Source organism: Bacillus rossius, chromosome 8 (assembly GCF_032445375.1).
Source record: "Bacillus rossius redtenbacheri isolate Brsri chromosome 8, Brsri_v3, whole genome shotgun sequence".
Lineage (NCBI taxonomy): Eukaryota > Metazoa > Arthropoda > Insecta > Phasmatodea > Bacillidae > Bacillus > Bacillus rossius.
Genome location: NC_086336.1, coordinates 20,579,352 through 20,603,460, shown reverse-complemented (window position 1 = coordinate 20,603,460; position 24,109 = coordinate 20,579,352). Strand labels below are relative to the sequence as shown.

Sequence of the window (24,109 nt, the reverse complement as noted above, 5' to 3'; positions counted from 1 at the left end):
TTTACAGGTTCCCGTGTGCCGGCGGGTTTGTTAGGGCTCGGCGTATCAACTACCTAATCTTAGGAACACTAATGCCTAAATTTATTGGCCAATAAATGCAAGACAATGGCCGCGAAAGCCGGCGGAATCTTTATTACTAATGCCTAAAATTTATTTCAAAATATCTGATCCAGATTTAGAAGTCCATAGGTTTTTTGATAGTTTAAATAGTTTCATCGCATTTTTATGAAGTAATTAAGCTTAGATAGTTTCTTGTGAAATTGTTGCTTTTCAACGCTCGCTCTTTACGTCTGCTTGTCCGGGGCGGATGGATAAAGAAATTATATAAAAAAAATTATACAATTTTAACTAAATTCATGGCACACCCGAAATTCTGATCCGAATATCGCATAGAGTGGTCATTTCATGTTGCACATTTAAACTGTATTGCTTGCAGTCTTAAATAGGCTTGCTGAATTTATAGGCAGGCAAAATAATAAAACTATAAAATGTGTGTTGTTTTTCTTGTAAGGCTGCATGTACCATACACAACCTATAAGGCAAATAAAAACATTTTATGAATGAAATATATATTCATTTCCCGCTGGAAACCTTTAGCCCTAAGCCAGTTGTTCACTACAGAATTATATACTGTACTGACTGTGTTGATTTCAAAAGCATAAGTACTCTAGCCGTAAAACCCATAAAAATCATATGGACGAGTGGCCACTATGCGCGTTAGAAGAGATGTATCAATATATGTAAGTATATGAATAATAATGTCTACGAATGTGTGGATTGTGTGCAAGTATGCAAGTGAGCAAGTAGACAAATGCGCAAGTATTCAATTAAGCGAGTGTGCTATAATGCAAAAATTTCATTGAGCACCTCACTCCTGAGCCCCGTTCCCCAATCCTCCTTCGAATACGACACTGCTGATAGTTAGTTACCCTGTAAGCGTTACGCTTTTGTTATGCTGATTACAACATCGCTTCATCTTACTTTACCAGCTGTAAAAAGGTTACAATAAAATTTTCTTAAAATAATTGTTGCATCATAAAATACACACCATTTACTTTGACGTTTAGATGCTAGAAGAAGCTTCATTCGATTTTTCATGGACTTTCTACGGTGAGATAAAGGTTGCGAGATCTTGGAACACTTACGCTAATTTCTTCCCATGGCTGTAGCGTAGCAACTGGAGAATTGAACCGAGGAACACAATCACTTGAAGTGCGGGTTTACTGTCACGTGGCAGCTGAAGATAAGGGGTGGATGAGGGGGAAATAGGCGAAGTGGCAACTAGGCCGTTCCTTCTCTCATTCCACGCGGCCCTTATCTCTTGTCCGCCGCCGGCGGAGCACGTCATATTACCAGTGTGCATTGCAGCCTATACATCATGCACTGCCACAAAATACATTTAAAAAATTTGGTGTTACTTGCATATTTAACCAGATACATTGCCATCGCCAAGGACTTTTCGTGAGATTGAGATATGACCAACGTTGTTACGAGATAATTAAGGGGGTAGAACATACTGACTGATAACTGTGACAAAATTAAAACCTAATTTTACAATATCAAACTTAAAAACTTAAATTAAATTAAAATTGTTTTCGTAGAAACCTGTATGCTTATAATATCTACAATTTGGTGTTTGTTTTAGTTTTCTATTACAATAACTGACGGAATCACGTGCATTTAAGTTTAACCTGTAAATCCCTATCCCGCCATTCGGCTAGCATGGGAGTGAACCGAACCCTTAAGAATACAATTTTAATTTTTCAGGTCATCCACTTTAGAACAAAGGATCTCAACCGTTTTGATAAGTTGATCCATTTTGTAGACTTTGGATTTCGATGTGACAGACAAAGGTTTATCACCACTAGCCACAGTTCCAGAATTTGATTTCTTAGTTGGCAATCTAAGCATATTGAAAACCTGTGTTTGTTCTAAAGCTAGAACATTATATTGGGGTTGAAGAAACCCAAGGCAATCTGACTGATCTAGTAGTGACAAGTTAATATTGTAAACCATCACATAAACAAAGTAAAAATAACAGAACATTATGGAGGCCAAGGACCGAGCGTGCACACAACCGTCCACACCTGACACTAAACCATGACTATGTAATGATATAAAATTTTTCCTGTCAAATGAAATGGTGAACAACGGTCTGGTTTTGAAAAGTTATAGGAATATAACCAATACAGAGTGAACAGTTTTTTCCCTTCTGCATATATACCCTATTTACTTGCGTAAAGGCCCCACTTTTTTTTCCGAATTTTCAACTCCAAAAAAATTTGGAGGAAAAAATAGATTTTTCTTTTTTTCAGGTATGAAAAAATAACATTTAATAAAAGCAAAATGAAATACCGCCACAAATTATTTAAACACAAATTAAATTTTGATTAAATAAAACAGTTGGCGGAACGACTGGCAAGTCGTGCGTCTTTGTTCTAATGAGGGAGGGTAGGGGAGGCAGATACACGGCAGGAGGGAGAGGCAGCCGCAGGGGGGAGAGGCAGCGCTGCGGCAGGGGGGGGGGGGGAGAGAGAGAGAGAGGCAGAGGCGTGGCTTAACCTCCCTCCTGCCAGCTAGCCGGCCAACCAGACAAAGGAGTGTTAGTAATACTAGTTTCATGGTACATGTACCAGTTTTCATTGGTAATTCCTTGACGTATTACAGGTATAGTTTATTTTGTCTTAGTTTAAGAAATACAAAAATTAAATTATTTTCGATTAGGTAGGGGTATAAAAAAAAAGGAAAACCAGTTTTAGACATTAGGTTAGTTTTAAAAATATTAAACTGTGATGACCATGTTACATAAAAAAAATTGGTTTACAAAAATACCTCGCAATAGTTATCAAGTAAACCATGCACAACATACCACTGTTTTGACTGAAGTGCCAGTTTTCTCAAGATATGAGTACCAGAATTTTCAAGCTGTCATCAGACAATGCTGAATAGCTCTCCCCACAGTTTCCCCTACATTTACTCTCTTCCTCGACAATCAACCTGGCATTCACTATCTCGTGAGTTATTTGACACAAAGCTGAACTGAAGATTTCTGAGGAGGCAAATGTATAAGGTGGCATGAACAGTGTTGTAGAAAAATAAATGGGTGCTAAGCCCATGCAAACAACATAACTACTTTGTTTGCACCAATCATTGTGTTAGCATTATCACACAAAAAACCAACACAGTTCTCCCACTATTGTTGTAATGAAAGCAGTTCTTTATCTATGGCAGTGAAAATACCTTCACTTATGTTGTCCAATAATTCCAGCAACAATAACACAGTACATTCTTAAGTTTTTCACTATAAAACTAAATCACATTTTTGTCTGTGCTGTCATCAACTTCCAATGAAAATGCTGAAACTGGGAAAACCGATGCAATTTCTTCTTTAGTTAGTTTTGCCATGCACTGTACTAATGCAGATGTTTAGGTCTATTAACATCCATACTTTAGGACTATTTTAAAATTAATTCCACGGTTGGAAATGGCCAATGGAACATTATATTCCACCAGAAATGGCGTAAATAACTGTTCCGCATTTGCACTCTCACTTTCACCACTTTAAAAAAAACGAAATAGGTTTTGCGTACAGATAGCAGTTTACCACAGTCTTGATGCTCCTCGACTCACTGTGACATCGGCAGTCATCACGCCCCCATGCGTGATAGTAGAATCAAGCTTCACAAAATATATGTCTTTTAAATACTTTAGAAGGAACAAGACATAGACACTTAAATATTGAAAGAAAAAAAAAGAAAATTTTGCAGCTAGATGTTGAAGTTAACGGCAGCAAGCTTCATTTCACCATTTTCCATTTAACAATGGCAACGCGAAACACACCACAAGCACAACTGCAAGAGCCCATTTCGGTCTCTAGTGTTGGCTGTTGCTAACTTTAAACCTTTCCAATGTTACCAAACCATTAACAAACCACATCTGCCAAATTGTCGTGCCATAAACTTATAGAATTCCAAAACACTTGTTCCAATGACACTGCTAAATGGCTACATGTGCGAGATTTACGGTACAAATGTATTGCGCCGTCCCGAAAATGTCTCGGAACAAACTAGAAAATGGCTATTTGTAAATACTTAAATTTCTCTCTGTCCACAATCAAGAAATACAACTCCGTAATTCTGTAACGGAACATTTAAACCAGTAACAATCACGGGAAAACCGTGATACTTGGAAACACTGCTTTATGACGAATTCAATTGCATTTTGGTGCTATGTGATGTATTGACATGGTTTAATCACAATTCAGCATACAACCTTGTCCCTACCAACTGGACAACCGCACCACAAGCGCATGGCACTCACTGCAGCCACGGTGGGGGGGCTCCCGCGCTGGGCCGAGATCACCGAGTGCGCGATCTCCGCGTCCACCCCCTGCTGGATGAGGTAGGTGCTGCTGCCCTGCGCCAGCAGCTGGCTGGTGGCTGCGCCCTGCGTCAGGCTGCTCGCCACCTGCACAATGCCAACTTCCTCATTAACATGCTTCTATTAGCTTCATACATATGTATGTTAGAATGTAACAGAAACTTCGAACATGATTTTGACCCCCTCCAAAACGTCGGATTATTTGGTATACTTATCACGGACCGATGACAATTCAATATTTTCAACAGTTAGACCCATTATCCTTACTAGGATTGTCAGGATTAACGATTTTTTTGTTTTCATAAAACTGGTACCTAGTGTCTTTGTGCCAAGACCAAGAAGGCTAAAAAATGAAAAATAAATAATAGTTTCAAAAAAACTAAAAAAACACGCTTTTATAGAAAATCCAACTAAAACAATAGAAAATAAATTTTAATTAAGAATATTTTAAATAAGAAAAAAATGTATTTTATTATAAAAAAAGCATGGGGTGCATGGTGTCAATAGTTATAAATATGTTATTGACAGATATGAGTAGAAGGATTATAATTTTGATAATATCTTAAAAAGCACCCTAAGCTTTTACAACTTAAAAAAAAAAAAAATAAATAAAATTATTTACACTATTCTTAATTCAAATTTATTAAAACTTATTTCCTATTTTATAGTTGGATTTTCTATAAAAGCATGTTTTTTTTTTTTTTTTTTTAACTATTATTTATTTTTAGGCATGTGCGAAGGTCTCTTTTTAAATGCGAAGCAAAGTCGAAGCGAAGCTTGTGCGAAGGAATGTCGAAGGAAAATCGAAGTAGAAGGATTTGAAATAAGATAATTTTTAATATTAAAAAATTGTTACATATGTTTCATCATGATTATATAGACTAAAGAAAATTCCATTGTACCAAACATCTTCAAAAAATGTATATATACTACATAACTACTGTTAAATGTCTTAATCCACAGGAAAAATAAGTACTTTTCATTTATTTTAAATTTGTAAAATTCATTCATCTGGTTTTCATTAGATTAAATTCCACCTGGCTTTGAAACGTGTGAGCCGGCCATTTGAGGCTTTAAAATTGTCAATTCCAAGCCTTTCCAAGCTTTTTTTTGCAATGCTGTGCCCGAGATGGGTATGTTATTAGAGCATGCTTGCACAATCCAATCAAAAAGATTTTTGTCAAGGCCACTATCGATACATTTGCTATATCTTTACCTCTTCTGGTGCAGTTTTGCAGCATTTCCTTCAATTTTTGCTCTGTCTTTTACTATTGTGGACAGAGTTGTAGGTGCAATATTAAAGCGTTCTGCAACATCACACTTTTTCTTTTCTCATAACTGCTACGGGTAGGCCTATATACATATGCTGCCGTAATACACTAAATATAAAAATATAAACAGGTTATCCACGTCGTCATGTCGCGTCGCCATTAAACAAGCTTCACGAAACGTCACAAAATGTTCACTAGCGTCGGAAACGTGCCACTAGATCTGTTAAATAAATGTTGTATACGTATTACATTTGTGTACGATTGCGAAAGATGTCAATTTGAAATTATGTTTACAAACAAATTATAGGTTAGGTCATCGTAACAGAAAACAAACGGTAACAAAAACGCATTAGTAGTCGTTGGCCATCGTATAATCCACGTTTTATGTACCTAGCCAGATATGGCCGCCATCGGCCAATATCCGTTGCTACAAATTCAAACGCGAAAATACCCATTTTGTAGGATAAATATTATAATCAAATCTTTTTTTCTTAATTGAAAAAGTTAAGCGTTTTTTATTTATAACTCTTGATTATTCCGCATAAATGTTATGTTGTTACACCAATCACACAAAAAACGGACATTTTTTTTATACAAATGAATTTTCTATCCACTCGGTTACCAGCACTACAACTGCCATACTCAACGAAATAAAGAAAACGTCTGTAAACAATTTCCACAAGACCTGTCGTTATCGGGATACAAGAGCCAGTCCTGTCAGTCGTTATCCGGTAGAGCACGCGGGTGTCGCGAATGTGCAGCGCTCGGCTGCGGCGAGGCTTATTCCGCGCGCGGGGTTGCCAAGTCGTCAGTCGCGCGCTGCCCGCTGTCGCAGTGCCTTTGTTATCTGCCTCCCTGCCACCCGATATGTTTCCTCCGCCGGGATCCACGGCCTTCACATGCTGTGCGCGTTATATGTGCACGTGTTATTTTACATACCTTTTCAATTAAACAGTTGTCAACCACAATTTCTTCGCTGAAACAATTTATTTATTTGGGATTTAGTTACTATTTGAAGAGTGGCTTATAGCGAGAGATTCTGATGTATAATCTCGGCCCGGGTATGATTTTGTGGTCTAATTTCGAGCATAAACCGAATACAATAAAAAAATAATTCCCAGTCTTATAACTCTAATCGATTAAAAAACCTTTCACTCGATAATAAATAACTTCTTTTAATTGTACTAAATACTTTAATAAAGTTATGTCTGAAATACTTCCTTAAATGTACAGGAACAAACACGATACAAAATTTAATGCTGTATTAAACAATGATACTCTGGCCAGAGTTTTTTTGTGTAATTTTACAGAGAGTTCACAAAGATAGTTTTTATGTATGTACATTAATGATACCGTTGAAAGACACCATTAAAAAATGTATACAATATGTGTACTATGTAAATAAATATATTAATTACATATAATATAAAGATTGAAATGAACATGACATACATTTTTAAACAGAGAAATTATAGTCTTTCAAGTACTTTCACTGCTACGATACACATAATACTTTAGTAAAAGAGGTGTCTATATAAATTTATAAGAAGTTCGAATTTAATCTACAAATAAACATAAAATATGTGCTTGATAACCAAAATTCTAAAAAAAATTGTATTGCTTTTACAACCAAAATATGATCATAATATTATCTACACTGTTATATTAGGACTATGTCAAAAACAGAAGAAAACGTGCATAACATTTAGGAAACCAAAACTGAAGAAATCTGTTTTATGTTTTTCTTTAGTGATTTTTGAGCTTCTTTTACAAAGTCAGGCTCTCGCGCATTTAGTCTTCGGGTATTTAATGGATCTGCTATCTCTGGAAGTAAGCACTCCACAAAAAACTGTTGTAGCTTTGACAGCATCAGTTTTTCCCAAATTTCTTTGTCGAACAAAATTCTTTCAACATGGAAATCATTTTTCGTATGAACTACACAGTCGTAATAATTTCTACTGCAGACGCCAAGTTGACCTTGAATCTGGTTGAAAAAAAAAAAATGTGGGTTTTCTTTAGATGCAAATCTCCAGGTTTTTCTTTGATAAACTTTTTTTTCTTTTTTGAAATGTAGTCCTTAAATTATCGTCCCCAGCTGAAAATAAGCATTTAACTTCCAGCAAACCATCGTCTGCCACTAGTACATCTGGAGATATTCCGAGAAATGAAAAGCTTGGGTGTACAAAAAAAAGCCACAATCTTCGACTTAGACATTTTTTAGTTTGGAATACATATTCTTAGCCACATTTTCGTTAACTTGTCCAAACTGAACGGCTTTGGAATTTATCTCTCTGTGATACAAAATGTATTTTACTAGACAGTGACAGGATGTATGTGTTCTTTTTACCACAAAACCGAAACTATATGCTGTAAGTCTGTTCATAGAAGCATCCCTCCATTTAGTGTTCTCATGTTGACCAACAGTACTTCCTTCTTTCCAACTCATGAATATTTTTTAATGTTGTTGCATCCCGATTCAGATTTTCCAGGATAAACTTCATCTTTGTATCAAGTTCTTCAGGACTCAACACATCTTCAGGACAAAAAATGTCTTCAGAACTTGGACCATACTCCAAATCAGGACCAGGAGTGTTGTTTGGTCGTCTCTTTTTATTTCTTCTTCATACTGGAGACAGCTAATTTTAAAACTGTTTGGAAGTTTTTTCCTGGGCTTCGACCAAATTTGTTTTTCCATGGGATGAAGTGCCACCTAGGACCTCTGACATAGGCCAGTCCAGCTCCCATACAACGAGCGTAATAACAGCCTCTTTTAGCAAAGTTTACCCGTTTTTCACCTGAAAACTTAGCTAACATACTCATATATCGCTCAACCTGATTTTTAGTTTTGTTAAGTATGAGTCTATCAGATTTCATTACCATAGGATCAATAGCCTTTTCAATAGCTTCCAAAATCCCCGACTCTTTCACAAATGTCACAAAATTTTCATTGGTATTTTTTCTTTTTCAGTATTCTACACGGCAGTTTTCGTGACAACCGAATACATGATGAGGACCATTTTTTATGTCAAGTTTCAATCGAACGATAGATGTACCAACAAGAGATGTTCCAGCAATTTCGATTTCTTTTCTAGCGCCGGATTTTAATCTTACTATTCTTGATTCAAGCAAACGACGCGCAGATGGTGGAAATGACATATTTATGGAAAATTTGTGAACATGGTTTTTTTACAATGTGGTTTGCACACTCAATTTTTATGACTTCCCTTCCGTAAGGAACTCGCTGCTTTATTCTAGAGTAAACACTGAATCTCTGTCACCAAAGTAAGTATTTTAACAAGTGCTGCTCAAAACTCCCGCAGAACCCTTCTACTATTATAGTTTGTTCCATTACAGTGCTTGGACCACTATAGTTTTTAAAGCAAAGATGTTCATTCACCTTTTTGTTTTTGAGTCTTGCAAATTCGCATGCGAAGCAATACTTCCTTTTCACTCCCAGGTACGAGAGTTGGTTTGTTTCGGCTCTGATAATGCAATTCTTAAAAAAAGAAGAAAAAAATTAACATGCACATTTTGACTGGATGTTATAAGTACTGAAATATTTTATTTTATGAACAACAGACTATTGAGTAAGCATTGGTGTAAACAGGAAGATAACTCACCACTCCACTTAAATTGAAACTATGCCAGTCAGTCCTCTTATTCCAGCCGCCGTCCCCTACGATACTAATATGTGGTGTATCATTTTCTACGTTCCCTATGGCAATAGCTAGTTTTTTTTCCATTCTCTATCATTTTCTTGGAAAGTTGTCTTTGCCGAAACTAAATAAAAAAAACATCGTAGTAGTAGCGTTAAGAAAACTTATGCAAATCACATGTACACATATTTCACTACACAAATCTATCACATTATAGGGTTGTGCGAATAGTGTATTTTGGTGGTCGAAAATTTTGAATCGAACAGGAATTTTTTTTTAATTTATTGCGAATAATTTCAAGGTCGATAAATTATCTTACATTTTCACTTAGATAGATACATAACAATACAGAACACATGTAGTGAAAATAGTAATACTATATTAACTTTTGCAGACAAAGTGAAAATTGTACCATGTTTATTAACTATTGAAGCAATGTAAACATCATTAATATGCACATTTCTCAGATAGAAATATTAAAAAGTGCAGTGCTGTACTTTTTAAAATTAAAATTAAAATCCAAATTCCATGACCGCAATGAATAACGGAGGGGTGGGAGGGGGAGATGAGAATTTGTAAAATTTGAAGGAAGTAGGCTGGAAAATAACTTTTTGCACTCATGGGTGCCGCGTGTTGAGATCCTCTTCAAGAGAACTATATTACCAGCCAGCTTGTGTTAGATACCCAAGGTCGACGGCCCACTGTTGAGATTCAGCGCTTCGTTTCGTGTTGTCACTGGGCGTCCTCACACGTACATACCCACACCACTTGAGGCAGATATTCCTCCAGCTGCCCGAAAGTAGCGGCAATCTCCTGATAGTTCTGTAGATCTCTTTCCAGGAGTGTCACGTGAAGGCTGACATTTCAGGAATGTGGTAGCACGGTCGTGGGCGGCGAGTGCTAAGAGATGGTGTTATCATCTTGTAACGCGTATATTTATAAATGTGTTTGTATGTAAATCTGTTTAGTTTCGCTATTTAAAACGTGTTTATCTTAAAACGTTCATTGGTTACCAAAAAGTAATCAGTAGGTAGAAACCAGAGTCTAAAACTGTAACTGCCATTTTTACTTCCACGTATTATTATCATAACGAAAAAAGCAACCGTTTTTGCGGAGCGTCACAATACGACTGGGCACATAGCGGCGGTGAGGACTGCCATACACACAGTGTGTGAGGTAACATTGCGTGAAATAAACCCTGCATTATTTGAATGCTGATATTGTTCCCGTAGATGCTAGCTGCCAGACGGCTTGTTTTGGTATCAATTCAGGTCCTACATGTACTTGTAGGTTATCAGTTGTTTTTTTCATAAGACAGCCATCTATTAAGGGAAATAAATAGTTAAATATAACAGTGTATTATTTTCATGCTAGAGAAGGTTGAATACAGATTCAAGAGCAAAAAAATGTTTTTATTAGGTTAGATCGGGGTTGGTCAAAACTAGTCCAAATGACAATAACAATGCTTTTACCTGGAATCGTGAAGTGTCGTATGATTAAGAGTCTACTGTATATCGGCAAATAAGCAATGACGACTATAATATCTTATGAAAAAAAGAGAAGTTTGGCTTCACCTGAGTAACAACCAGCAACTACAGATGTGCCTGTAAATATTAGCAATTTTAATCTTTGATATTCGACTTCCGAATGTGAATAGTTCATAAAAAACTGCGCTACTATTCGTGTTTACGAATATCCGCACACCCCAATACATTTTCCATTTTTTTTTGTGACTAATATTGGTATACTAATATTAAATAAAATACTTATTTTTAGGCAACTAATAAGATTTTCAAACTGTTGTCTCATTGCTATGTGGATTCATTCAATGTAGCTTCCTAAGTTAAAACAAAATAATGCCTGATAAAGGGATTTAGCTTTAAGTTACATTCAGAAAGTCGTCTAAAAATTTACAATTATTCTTTCTCCTCCGAAGAACAGAACAACTTAAAATGTTATGTAATAATACAATGGTATAACTACCTACCGGCTGCTTAATCTACTGAGCCTTTTATTTAATGTAAACCTTAGCATGCAAGTATAAATTCCATTATGAAACTTTTCGCACAGCGGATCTAAGCTGTTCCAAAATATGTAAAATATATTTAACCTATCTAAGGTACAAGTTTCAAGTTTCCACTTTTGGTTCACATTGTCTTGAACTACAACAAAAAAATAGGGGGGGGGGGGGGGGGAAGAGAGAAACTATCTCAGAGCTAGTGCACTGAGATTCTCAGGGTAAACGAATTAAGTAAAAATTATTGACGGAGTAACGAATGGTGCTAAGAAATTAAGTTTGGTGCTAAGAAATTAAGTTTGCCGCTGAATATGGGTTGAATTCCCCAACGTAGCCAAGTTAATTTTTTAAGTCTTACACATAGGAACTGAAATAATATATATTAAATCCAGGCACCATATTTTTTATAAGCAGCAATTAATTTAAAAGTTGGCTAATTGTAACTAACAATTTGGCTTGGACAGTATAATACTCACGTGAATGAAAACAATACAACCGAATTGAGAACCTCCTTTTTTTAAGTCGGTTGAAAATTAACTTGTTTTCATGCTTACCAAATCTAATTTTCCACGTAGAACTGTTTGTTTACTCTTACTTTTAAGCTGAGGATTTAGTGCCTAACTTATACTTACATAAAAATGAATTCATTTCTTGAATCAGGATAGTTTAGTTTGCAAAGCGTCACTTGATCACATTTCCAATTGAAAAAATTGGAAGTTTTTGTGAAGCACATTATGGCACAAAATATTTTTTGCCCAAACACACTTTACAGTAAATGGAAGAAATAATTAAAACTATAAAAAATTTGGGTTCACCTTCTCTTCAAACCTTACGCTTTTTGCTGCACATCCATGCGTCTCTGAATTGATGGCACTGTTCTTAGCTTTCCTCTCGTCGTTCACACAGTACTCCGCACCATTCAGATTATTTACTGGCACGGAGGAGGTGGGGTCAGATTCCGTTAGCCGAGGATGGGTCCGAAGTAATGGCAACACGGCAGCCGGCTGCACGCTCCCGCGCGTAAGACAGGCGCAAGTGAACCTACTCGTGGCCAGAAAAAATAGCTGAAAATGCAAAATACGAAATATTTCTTGTTCTAATAAATTTAGCAGTATGCCACCGCTTACTTTTTTTATCTTTACTTTAAAAGGAAAAATTGTGCAGACTCTAAATATTTGTATATCTTACAGCCTGTTTTTAGACCACTTTTTCGGTTTTCCTTAATTTTAAAAACGTAAAATAAAATACTTATCAATATTTTTTCTACAATATTAATCTGACAGATGATTTCTGTTGTAAAACTGCAGCAAACAAGCCAAGTACAAAATTTTTATCTGAAAAATTGTAGAAGATGTAGAAAACACTTTTTAACCTACAATTCCCTATCAAGAGGCTGGACCAGGGACGGCCTTAAACAAAGCTATAGAATTGTGAATGAAATGAGAAAATGTTTAATATTTTGTGTATTAATATTTGCAAAACGATACATATTAACGAGAAATTACCATCCAGGGCTTTGAAAAACATACGTTATATATTTATTATGCCTATTAATTTGCATGGTGTTTCAAGGGACCGGCGGCTTTATACGTTATACTGGATTGAACGTTAACAATAGGGACGTACTAGAGAGAATTTGCTGTATACATAAACGGGAAATTACCCGCCGCAAATATATTTTGGCAGTATATACATATTGATCCAAATAGTGGGCCAAACGTTTCTGGTAAAAATCTTCGACTTTTCCACTCGAAGTTTATTTTTGTTGAAGCCAAAGTCGAAGGAAAAAATATCTTCGATTCGACTTCGAATACTCGAAGCTTCGCACACCCCTATTTAATTTACACACTAAATCAAGACATAAAATAGTGGCAAGTCCAATCCACTTCTTACATTTAAAATAGGGATGGGCCTGTCGAATCCTCGAATCCTCGAATCCCACCGAATCTCTAGTATTCGAAAGATTCGAAATTCGAGGGAAAAGATTCGGGATTCGAGGAAAAATATTGATGTAAATGTAGTACTTTAAAAACTTAAATGCTTACAATTTACTTAGACTGTTTACGTTTTCCTTGGAACACATCCTATTAAGGTACAGTAGAACCTCATTAATACCTGATGGTCAGGACCGAGATAATCACGGATTACCGAATTTCACGGACTAACGATTAAAAGCCCGGAAGGTCTTGTCAAGCTTCTCAGACACCGGCGTGCAGCTGGGTTAAGGCCGTTCACGGTAAGGGCCGGCCGTCTTCGAATTAGTGTCTTGGCTTAAAAAAATACAGCACTGCCTAGCCATTAGTTCACGGTCATTTACAACAGACGAAGAGAGAAACATAAGATCGTGCTGACCTTGCACCCTCCCCCCTCGCCCACTTCGGTACAGCCGAATGCCAGCCAGACACGTCACTCGCTAGGCGCCTGCCGTGCGTTGGCGGGTGGAAACAAACAAAGGGAAACGGGAAGCAGAAGTCAGGACATCCCCCTCAAGTTTAAAGAGTGACAAATGTGACAGCTGAAAGGGGGGCGACACAAAGGGTCGGTACAAACAGCGTTGCAGAGTTTGGCGGCCCACGCGATGGCTTGTAGTGTTTGCCGGCCGCCCGCCCGCGTGACGTTAATTTTAAGCGCTGACAATTTTTACTTCTCGTTTTTTTCTTCTCTTTTAAATCGTCTCGGATTATCCGATTCCCGAATTAGCGCATCACGGATTAACGAGGTTCTACTGTATTGTACTTTTAATTCGTTATTATATAAAAAAATTTATGAAGCATGTACTGATTTGGGAAACTTACTTTATATTCATGAACATGGATGCATTGTCGCTACATTGGCATTAAATAAGGCATAAATCACATGTATTCTCAGAATATGCTAAAAAATAAAATAAAGCACATTTAGGATCTAGACTAAATATGAATCTTGTTTTTTTTTTTTTTTAAATAACTTTACCGAGAAATCTGTTACTTAGTAATACAACAATAATGCCGACTTTCATCACAAGTTATGGTCGCACATGTAGTAATAACAATGAAATAATGAATGACAAAAATTAATACATTATACAATTATTATTTTAATCGTAATCCAATTTTAAATATTCTGATACACGTTCTATTTATGAACTTTTTTAGGACCAAGTTTGGTTTGTGTAGACTACCAAAGTTAAAATATGTATTATCTGAGAATTCCATGATGGCCAACCAATGAATTTGTAAGCCAATCATTTTGAGCAACATAAAAAATAACTAATATTAATATAAAAAATTTTAATGGGTAAAATAGAGAAAACACCCCGTCACTTTTAACTTTGGGCATATTAATCACTATGCTTTAGTGAGGCTTAATTTTAAAAGACGCACGACAATATTTCTTATGGCCTAAAACCATTGAAGCCAAGATGGCGCCTTTCAGTTTCCATTAAATATTTCAGGAAAGCGTTTACCTTCATTTCGGACTTTAAACAAATGTCAAAATATTGTTCCGTCGGATGTTGAATTTCGTTTTCTGATTTCCGTGTATACATGAATCACTGTACTCACAGATAATGCCTGAATTCCTTAAATCCACCAAGTCGGATTCTACAGCAATTGATGAAATGACCAGACTCTTACGTGATCCTACAGTTAACCCAGAAGTAAACATTCTCGAATACTGGAAAACTCAGTCTGCGTGTTCACCCAGGCTACATAAACTGTCCAAAAAATATTTGTGTTCACCACCTGCAACAGTGTTCTCTGAACGTTTGTTCAGCACTGCAGGAAACATATGTGACCAAAAACGGAATCGTCTTGATCCAGACCGTGTCAAAATCCTTGTTTTTTTTATAAAAATTTAAAGGGTCAAATAATTCTGCATAATGTTTAATTTTTTCTCTTAACTTATAAATTATTTTATAATTAACCCTTGAGAACTGAATTCGGATTCGGATTCGAGGGGTGGATTCGAGGTACTGTTTGGGATTCGGATTCGAGATTCGGATTCGAGAAAAATGGGATTCGAACCATCACTAATTTAAAACTAAAATTAATCCTAAAAAATGAGCCTCCGATCCCAATATAGATCTCTAAAAGTCAGAAATGAAATAATTATGAGCAAAAACACAATAATTTAAGTTGCTAAGAAACATTCAAACAATTAAACTTCAATTAAAAACCATTGTGTATTTACATATTTTACGATACAAACAATTTCTCCGAGTGTCGAAAATGTTCACTGAAGTGCTAAACACATCGTTAAAAAATTGTAGCTGGTGGGGGATATACATATTTCATTGATAGTTTTTGTAGAGCTAAATAATGTAGTCCTCTTCAACTACACAAGGGGGCTGCTGTTATTACTTAGAAACACAAAACTTATAAAAACATAACATGGAAACACAAGAGTTAGAATTTTTATGTTATGTCTGTTTTAAGTTGTGTGTTTCTAAGTTATGTGTAAATCCCCTACACAGGTGGTACAGTTTAAATTCTTTAATATCTGTGCATTAAAAATTTTTCCTCAAATATGATGGTATTGAAGAATTTGAGGATTAGATTACCCCATTCCTAATACATATAAAACAAACCAGTTGCCATTTCAGCTAGTGGTGCGCAAGTAGCATATTTTTATGAAGAGCAGATTACAGCCAATATAGAGAGTATATTAGAGTTGAGTATAAAGACAACTCTATTATTGCATTTTCCTTTTCAAGCTTGAATGACAGAAAATGCACATGTCTCACAGTAGTTTTGAAATTGCATAATATGTAGAGAAAAGATTTTATGGTTTTATTTTTAGCTAGATTTTGTTTTTAAAACAGAAGATTTCGGTGTAGTAGTTTTTATATTTATATAAGCAGATTTTAAATACTTCAGCAACCAAAATAGTTGCAAAATTTATATGCTGCATTTTTATGATAAAATAATTTGTAATGAATTTTTTTCTAAAATGATACATTCAAAACAATACAAAATAAATTAGCAAGCATTTGTAGTTTAAAAGTAATTCAAAAAGAGATGCAAAATAAAACAAATTTAATTGATTTTTTGGTTGCATGCACTATGGTACAAATTTTTTGTCCAAGAATGACATTCCTTGAATTTCAAAACATTAACAGATTACTTTTATTTTGATTTTGATTCAGTTTTGATTAAAAGCTACGTAATTTCATGATATAACTTGCATTTTGGTGCTACATGATGTATTAAATTGCATTTCGTTGTTATGCTTTTTGGTGTTATTTCAGTTTCATCACAATTCACCATATAATCTTGTCCCTAACAATATGGTATAACCAATAAAATATCTGTAAAAAACTAATATTTATCAAAAAAATAACTCTTTCAAATGCAAAACAAGAAAAAATATATTTTAGTGTAGATGCATTGCAATTTTATTTAGGTATGTTAATTTTTAAAAAATAAAATAAAAGTTTTTTAACATTACAATAAATACATATTAAATTCCTATTTTAAACATACAAGTTGTTCATTGCCATATATTCACACACTACAATTTCTATGCACAGTACCCAGAAAATTCAATACTCATGTCCACTAATAGAGTAAAACCCTGTTAAGATGTTTTTAAATGGACTGGATGAGAAAAACTTTTTAACAGGGAAAACTTCATAAAAGGGAAATAGTACAGATCAGTTGCTAAATAAAAAAAATCATTAAGGCTAAGATCCTTAGTTTTGCAGCCTCCAAGAAAATTATTTCTCCCGTGAATATCGTAGTAGATAAAAAATACATACTAGACAGAATTGTAAATAAAACTTTGAATTTTGTAAATATGACGATAAATTTTTTTTCAAAAAAATGCTTTCTTATTTAATTTTAATTTTGAAATTTTCAAAACTAAATATTAGGTATATATTTTAACGGTACATGGCTATTACTTTGCACACAAATTAAAGGAGGTACAATGAACAATTCTGTCTAGTAATTTTTTTAATACAACGTACAGAATTTAAATAATCTGAGTATTAAATACTGTGATTTAACTGTCACTTGCCGCTGATGAAAGGAACGAGTTCAACAGTTTGCCGCTAGAGCTCCGATTAGTTCCGAGTTTACTCACTAGATGGCTCTAATATCGCAGGAGTTCAGGCGGGAATATTATCGCTTCGAAACAGTCAAAACACAACACTAGTATCAGCAATAGTAATCAATGAATTGAAAACCGTCTCACGTTGTCGACAATTTCTATAGATATATTTGTCAGCTTTTCAGTGATGTAAATTATTATTAATATGCTTCACTTGTCGTGACAAATTTATTCATAGAATATTTTTTATTTAAAATCATCTAACTACAATTACTGAATTGTTTTAGTAGATAGAGATTTATTATAATAGTTAGGCGTCTTAAAAAAAAACTTATATTGGAAATACTAAAGTGCTAAATATGATTATAATATCTAACCTGTTTCGTTTACGGGCATCTACGTGAACGTCGCAAATTACATTTATTACAACATTATTTCACATATTATCTTAGTGACTTCATTATGTATTTTGATATGACTCTTTACCTTAGCATTCACGGTGTATTACAATAATAGCAAAATGGTTTCATATAATAATATAACTTTCAAAATCAATTTAAATTATTAAATTATTATTTATACTTCTATTCAAGAATCGTACATTCAAGACAAATAAATAATGTTTAAGATTTTATTAGAATATTTCAATTATTGTAAAAAAAATTATTTGCAAAATGACAATGATTTTCTATAAATTTATTTAATTATATTTCTTTAGTTATATTTATTTAATTGTGTTTCTTTAATTATATTTGTACCTCGACTTTAGCTCTGGTAGAATGGGCTATACCTCTGGGTGTAATGTTACATAAATGAGTTATGATCAAAATATTAATAGTTACTATTGCAACTCTATAGAGATGTTTAAAAAAAAAAATAGTAACTAAAGGACCAGCCGCCTATGGCAACTTCCTCGCATAATGATTTAGTTATGTATATAACGATACAAAAATAAGGGCCAATCTCTCGATGCTGTCGTTGAACAATGGTCAACTAAAAGTTGTTTAAAATTACCTTTGGTTTTTAACAATAGATTTTTCACTACCCAAGCATTTATTGTATCACTAACCTCGAGCAGTTAAACATTTTCGTTAGTTACACAAGTTCGTTAGAAACACAATTACAAAGCAGTGGCGATTCTTTTTTTTTATTTTTCTTCTGGGGTCATGTAAAATTATGTTTGTAAACAAATATTGGCCAGAAAGAATTATATATTTTTCAATTTAACATCCGCTACATTATTTGCAACTATAAATGATCAAAGAAACATAAGTTCCAAGTGCGCGCACACACGCACGCATATGTATACATGTAAATACTTTTGAACAAGTGAAATGAGGAGTTTTAGCAAATAAACATTCAGGTAATTTTCCAAAATACAATTTTAAAGACCTTTATATTGTGTTCTTACATTTTCAGTTAGATTTATTTAAATTATTTGGCAAATATTACAATCTAAAAACTTTTGTAAGTATGTCCAGTAATTCTTTTAGGTAATTTTATTTGTGTTACAAGAAACCGAAGACCTTGCTGAAGTAAAATTATTATGTATATAAAGTGTGTTTAAATGGGTGTGTTATACTTAGATGAAATTGATCTAGAATTATATGAAATAAAATTCTATTGTTTTACCAGCCTTTGAGCTTTCTAGCTTACGTGAAATTGTTATAATTAAACTTTATTGCCTAAATTTTGAATTGCTCGAATATGCAAAAAGTAATTCACTCGCTCACACACTGGCCTATAAATATTCCAACCCACACCAAAAGGGCTGGAAAGTTGAAATTTGGGTCGCACCTTTAAAATCGGTTTATACCTTCTTTCGGAAGAACGTTGTTGCAGAAATTATTGTTTACTTCTCATGCTTGTACAAATTGAACAGTACTGTAAATGTATTTGATGACATAAGCAATAGTAAGTTATTAGCTGATATTGAATACAAACAATTTTTTTCGTGACTACAAAAAATAAGGTTCTCTGCTTGGCGAGTGATTAAATTATACTAATGTCAAAAAGATGTTATCGGGAAAAAATAAATGAAGTTATTTTATACCATTGATTCACTACCCATAAAATCAAACTGCAAAGTCTTTGCAACTGGTATCTCACACAAGAAATATAAAACATATTCGTGCTTCATTTTGTATGAAAATAAAAACATTTCATATAATATCGGGAGACTGCCTTGAAAATCGTGCCTATCACCAACATGGCCAATCAGACTCATAGTCATGTTTACGATGGCAAGACAGCTAGCAAACCAGTTCAGTTTATATGCAGCTTAACTGAAAAATTTATTCAATATTTTCGGGGTAGTTTTACGCTCAAAATTAATACAAAACCAAATCAGCAATCCTTGTATGATCATTTATAATACTACAAAAAATCTTCCATTTCCTCCGAATTGTATTGAGCACTAAAATATTGATTTACTTTTGGCCCAGGTTTTATTTGACGATACTCTGTAGAGTTTTGCTTGTTTGCATTGTTTATTTATCAGGTTTAATTCATGGCCAAATTAATTGAAGTGTAACACAAATTATTTATATATGTGTGTCTGGTTAGGAATCAGTATGATGTACTAGAAAAAATATGTCCTATCAGTGTAATGTATGGTTGTACCCTTACAAGCGTTGAATATTTATGAAACATTTTATTTCTTTGATATTTAAAGCCGCAGACTTGTATTTTATTTATTTCATTTAGACAACAACATGCGTCCGTGTTTTTTACATGGCACGCTCTGTAATATTTTGAATGTTATAGTAAATTTGGTTTTTTAAAATCTGTGATTTATGTGCAGTAGACTAATTTGTAATTTTTTATAATTTCTTTTCACATTTTTAATGATCCATTTGCTAATAGTATATACACTTCTCCATTAATTATAATAAACACATATTCCATTATTGGAATTCTTTCAGAATGGATATCACAAGACTACAAAAACTATTCTCCTGCCAAATACCAGTAAAGAAAATTATCGTCAGAGAGCAATTACGTCTTATATCTAGGGAAACCTGTATTTCGCGAATACGTTTCGTGTCAAGGTATTTTACAAAACACTGTAGATTTTTCTTGTAATTATTGGCTGTGGTCGGTGAAGGCTGTTTTCCCGCACTTGACGGGGCCAATGAGGACGTAGTTACCGTATTGCTGCACGCCCGCAATTCGCCAAACCTCTAAGTAAAAAGCTACAGTTATGTGTGAAATAGCCTGACACGACATGTATTCGCTTAATACATGTGTCCTTACTTATATCGAAAAATATTTGAACATTGCATGATAATTTTAAGTATGAAAAGTACAAAATACTTTCAAACTTTATACATGGTTTTATATCAACTCTAAGCAGTAAAACATATACTGCTTATTTTCTACAAATTATATCTATACACGGCAACTGATTATGAATCACTTGAGTTTTTTTTATAAAGCATCTAAGCCCTTGACTGAATAAATATATTGTTGGATAAATTAACTAAACTAGGAATACTATACAATGCACAAAAACAGAAGAGTTTGATCTTAATGACATAAAGCATAAGCTATTTATTTAGCACAGCCTGAATAATTCATTCCCTATTGTTAAGACTAAAATTTTAAAAAAACCGCTAAAGAATCAGTATAAAATAACTATCTCATTATCTTTGCGGGTAACTCAAACATCATACAAACAATACGAAATATTCTTAAACGCAAGAAAGCATATTTTAAACACTGTAAATAACTTAGATTTTAAATCAAAGGATAATAATCAGTCTGTAAAATTTAGTTTTAACGATGAGTTGGAAACAGAACATCAAACATATATCATAGGTGTTACTGCCAACAGAGAACTCTCGCAAACAATACAATTACTTACTGCGCAACCTGCAAGCTCCGGTACCTTCTGTAAAAACATATATATATATATATATATATATATATATATATATATATATATATATATATATGTAAAACTTTTCCGGAAGTCGTACCACGGTAACGAAATATGAAGTCTTACTTCTAAATCTACTTATCTAGAGAACAAATTGTATTACATTATGTTCATAAAATTAACACCTTTATACTAACAGAAGTTTGCTCTTTTACATGGTTCCCACTCCTTTTAGCTAAAAAAATTCAAGCACTTATCGAGCACATTCAAGGACTTTTTCAAAAATTTCAAGGACCCAAATATTATGAAAATTTTAGTACGTATATTTTGAACACGTGCAGAATTTTTTTTTCTCTGTCTATTACTTACAAACAGAAAGATAAAAGCTTATCTGAGGAACAGAAACATTTCAAACTGGCTGAGTTTAACATTATACCGAACTTTTATCAGAACAAAAACATTGATGACACCATAACTGCCGGTAAAAATAGTACATAGAAGATATCTTATCGTATGCCATCGAAAAACAGGGCATTAATCTATGTGAAAATATTCGAACGTACCATAAATATCGTAAAATTAAATTGCGGTGCCCCACTTTTAACTTGTCCCAAATAAATGCAACATAATTATAACTCTTGTAAACAGCGTAAAATTTTTATCAAGCACTTTTAAGCACCTAAATGTTTTTTCAAGCACTTTTAAGGGCCCTTGATTACTTCAAACCATTTCAAGCACTTTTCAAGGACTTTCAAGGAGCGTGGGAACCCTGTTTTATTCATTTTTTTAGTTACATGATAATTTATTTTGAGTTATAAAGGAATCCAACTTGAACAGTAAAAAAGAAAGTCTTTTAATGAACAAACCAACTAAGTCATTATAGATAACTGTTCAAACCATATAAGATTCATCCTGTTACATACATTTTTATATTTATATACATCTAATGTATAAACAAATCTGAAAAAAGGGCAAGAAATTCAGATTGACTTCATTATCGAAATAGAATAAAACACAAAATACACTTTCAGAGAACCACCAAATATATTGCGTGTTTCTGAAATGGAGTTAAACTTTAAAATTGCCTTTATTATTTCAAAAAAATAATTGAAAACTCCCAACAAATGTAAGAACACGTCTTCTAGATATAATGGAAGATTATAATGCCGTGTCCGAATTCGCCTGAAGAATATACTTGTAGATACTTTGGAAGTGACTTCGCAAGGCTGTCAGAAATGGACGTGAAGTATGTTATATGCAATACGCAAGTAAATGAATCTGTGTAATTCTCGCGTACTTCCAGTTGAAAATACGTCTTCATTTGAAAAAAAATTTGGTCATATTTTATATATCATTTAAATAATTTAAGAGGTCGTAAAATAAATATCATTTATTTTGTATTTTACTAGTATCAATAAATAAATTGACAAAATTAATTTATGGATGTTTAAAACGAAGTTTCAACAAACACATGTATATATTTAGCCTACCGATCGTTACTACAAAACAAAAGTACAATAATAATGTAAGATGCCTTAAATTCACGTGACAGCGATGAAGTGTTAAAAGAAAGGACTAATTTCACATGTTTAAAAATAAAATCCAAACATCCTTTTCGGCTGGCTAAACATTGAACATATCCGGATTCGTCAAAGGCAAGTGAAGTACGCAAGGTTGTAAACATGTAACTGCATTACTTTCTGATTATTTTAATAAAATTATGCATACCTCCAAAAAATGTTCAGTTAAAATTAGTATTGTATTGGTGTTTGTATTAAAATATAATGTATACCGGGTATATTTTTATTGTGTTTTAAGGTTTGTTGACTTTTGTACCTCATGTACTTTTGGTGAAAAGTGAAAATGTAATTATGTAGGTATTATTTATTATCAGGGCCCAAAGCATAACTTAATGTTCGTTGGCCGAAAATGAATTGAAGTTATACTTGTATATCTAAGAAAAATATTTGTATTTTGTATGAATGTAAGTATTTTATTATGTAAATTTTTATTACTTACAAATATTTTGTACTCATAATATCTAGTTTCTATTTGTCTTAAGACATAATCAAATTATACACTCAGCAAAAAATATTTATTGGTTCGCAATTTTTCATTGTTACAATATTTTAAAATGTAAATTTGCTATTCAGCAATATCAAATTCTAAAACGTGAGTAAAAATTATCATTTAATTATATAAATGGTATATTTATTGGATTAGTATTCCTTGCTCCTAATCACTTACTCTGGTTGATTACCTTCTGTATAACCTCAGTCAGTGATCGAAATTTATGTACACCTTTTCCCCACTAAGACGATTCAGGTGCAGATTCTGGAGCAGTAATTTTTTATGTACGGATGTGTCAATAAATCCGTCAGTTTGTTAGTGGTGTTGGGGGGGGGGGGGGGGGGGGGGAATTACTACTCTTAAAATATCACTTTATCTGTATGCTTGATAAAATATCCTTTGGTTAGCTCCCTCCGAAATATTCTTATACAACCTATGACGTGTAGCCTACTCCTTAGATATTTTACTTCCAACACGTTTGATTGCGTAGAGAAGGCAATTCTTCGAGTATGTGGCCCTTTCAGAATTAAATTATTATTATTAGTTACAACTGATGTTTATTTCGAGCCTCTTTGACTTCCAGTTCATACATAAAAGACGAACTACCAGTGATGCTTGACGTCACCAGTAGGGATAGCGTGAAGGAGCTCCTCATTTCGCCAGACGCGACTGGCATAGACATGTATTTATATTGCAATAATAAATTACTAAATGATAGCTTATTTTTCGAAAATATGATTATGTTTTTTTACAAGAAGTACGAATGCCAGGACATTTACAAATAACATCGTTTTTAAACATCACA

At 33.7% G+C, this 24,109-nt stretch overlaps 1 protein-coding gene across 6 annotated transcripts in view; it reads right to left on the bottom strand.

Annotated features, from left to right (window-relative positions):
* Positions 1-24,109, bottom strand: part of LOC134535570 (DNA-binding protein RFX2-like) — a 290,887-nt gene that overhangs the window by 147,459 nt on the left and 119,319 nt on the right. For all 6 annotated transcript variants that reach the window (XM_063374761.1, XM_063374759.1, XM_063374758.1 and 3 more), the window contains one exon: positions 4,321-4,467. In XM_063374761.1, coding sequence (XP_063230831.1) covers positions 4,321-4,467 — 147 coding nt within the window. The remainder of the gene's footprint in view (positions 1-4,320; positions 4,468-24,109) is intronic.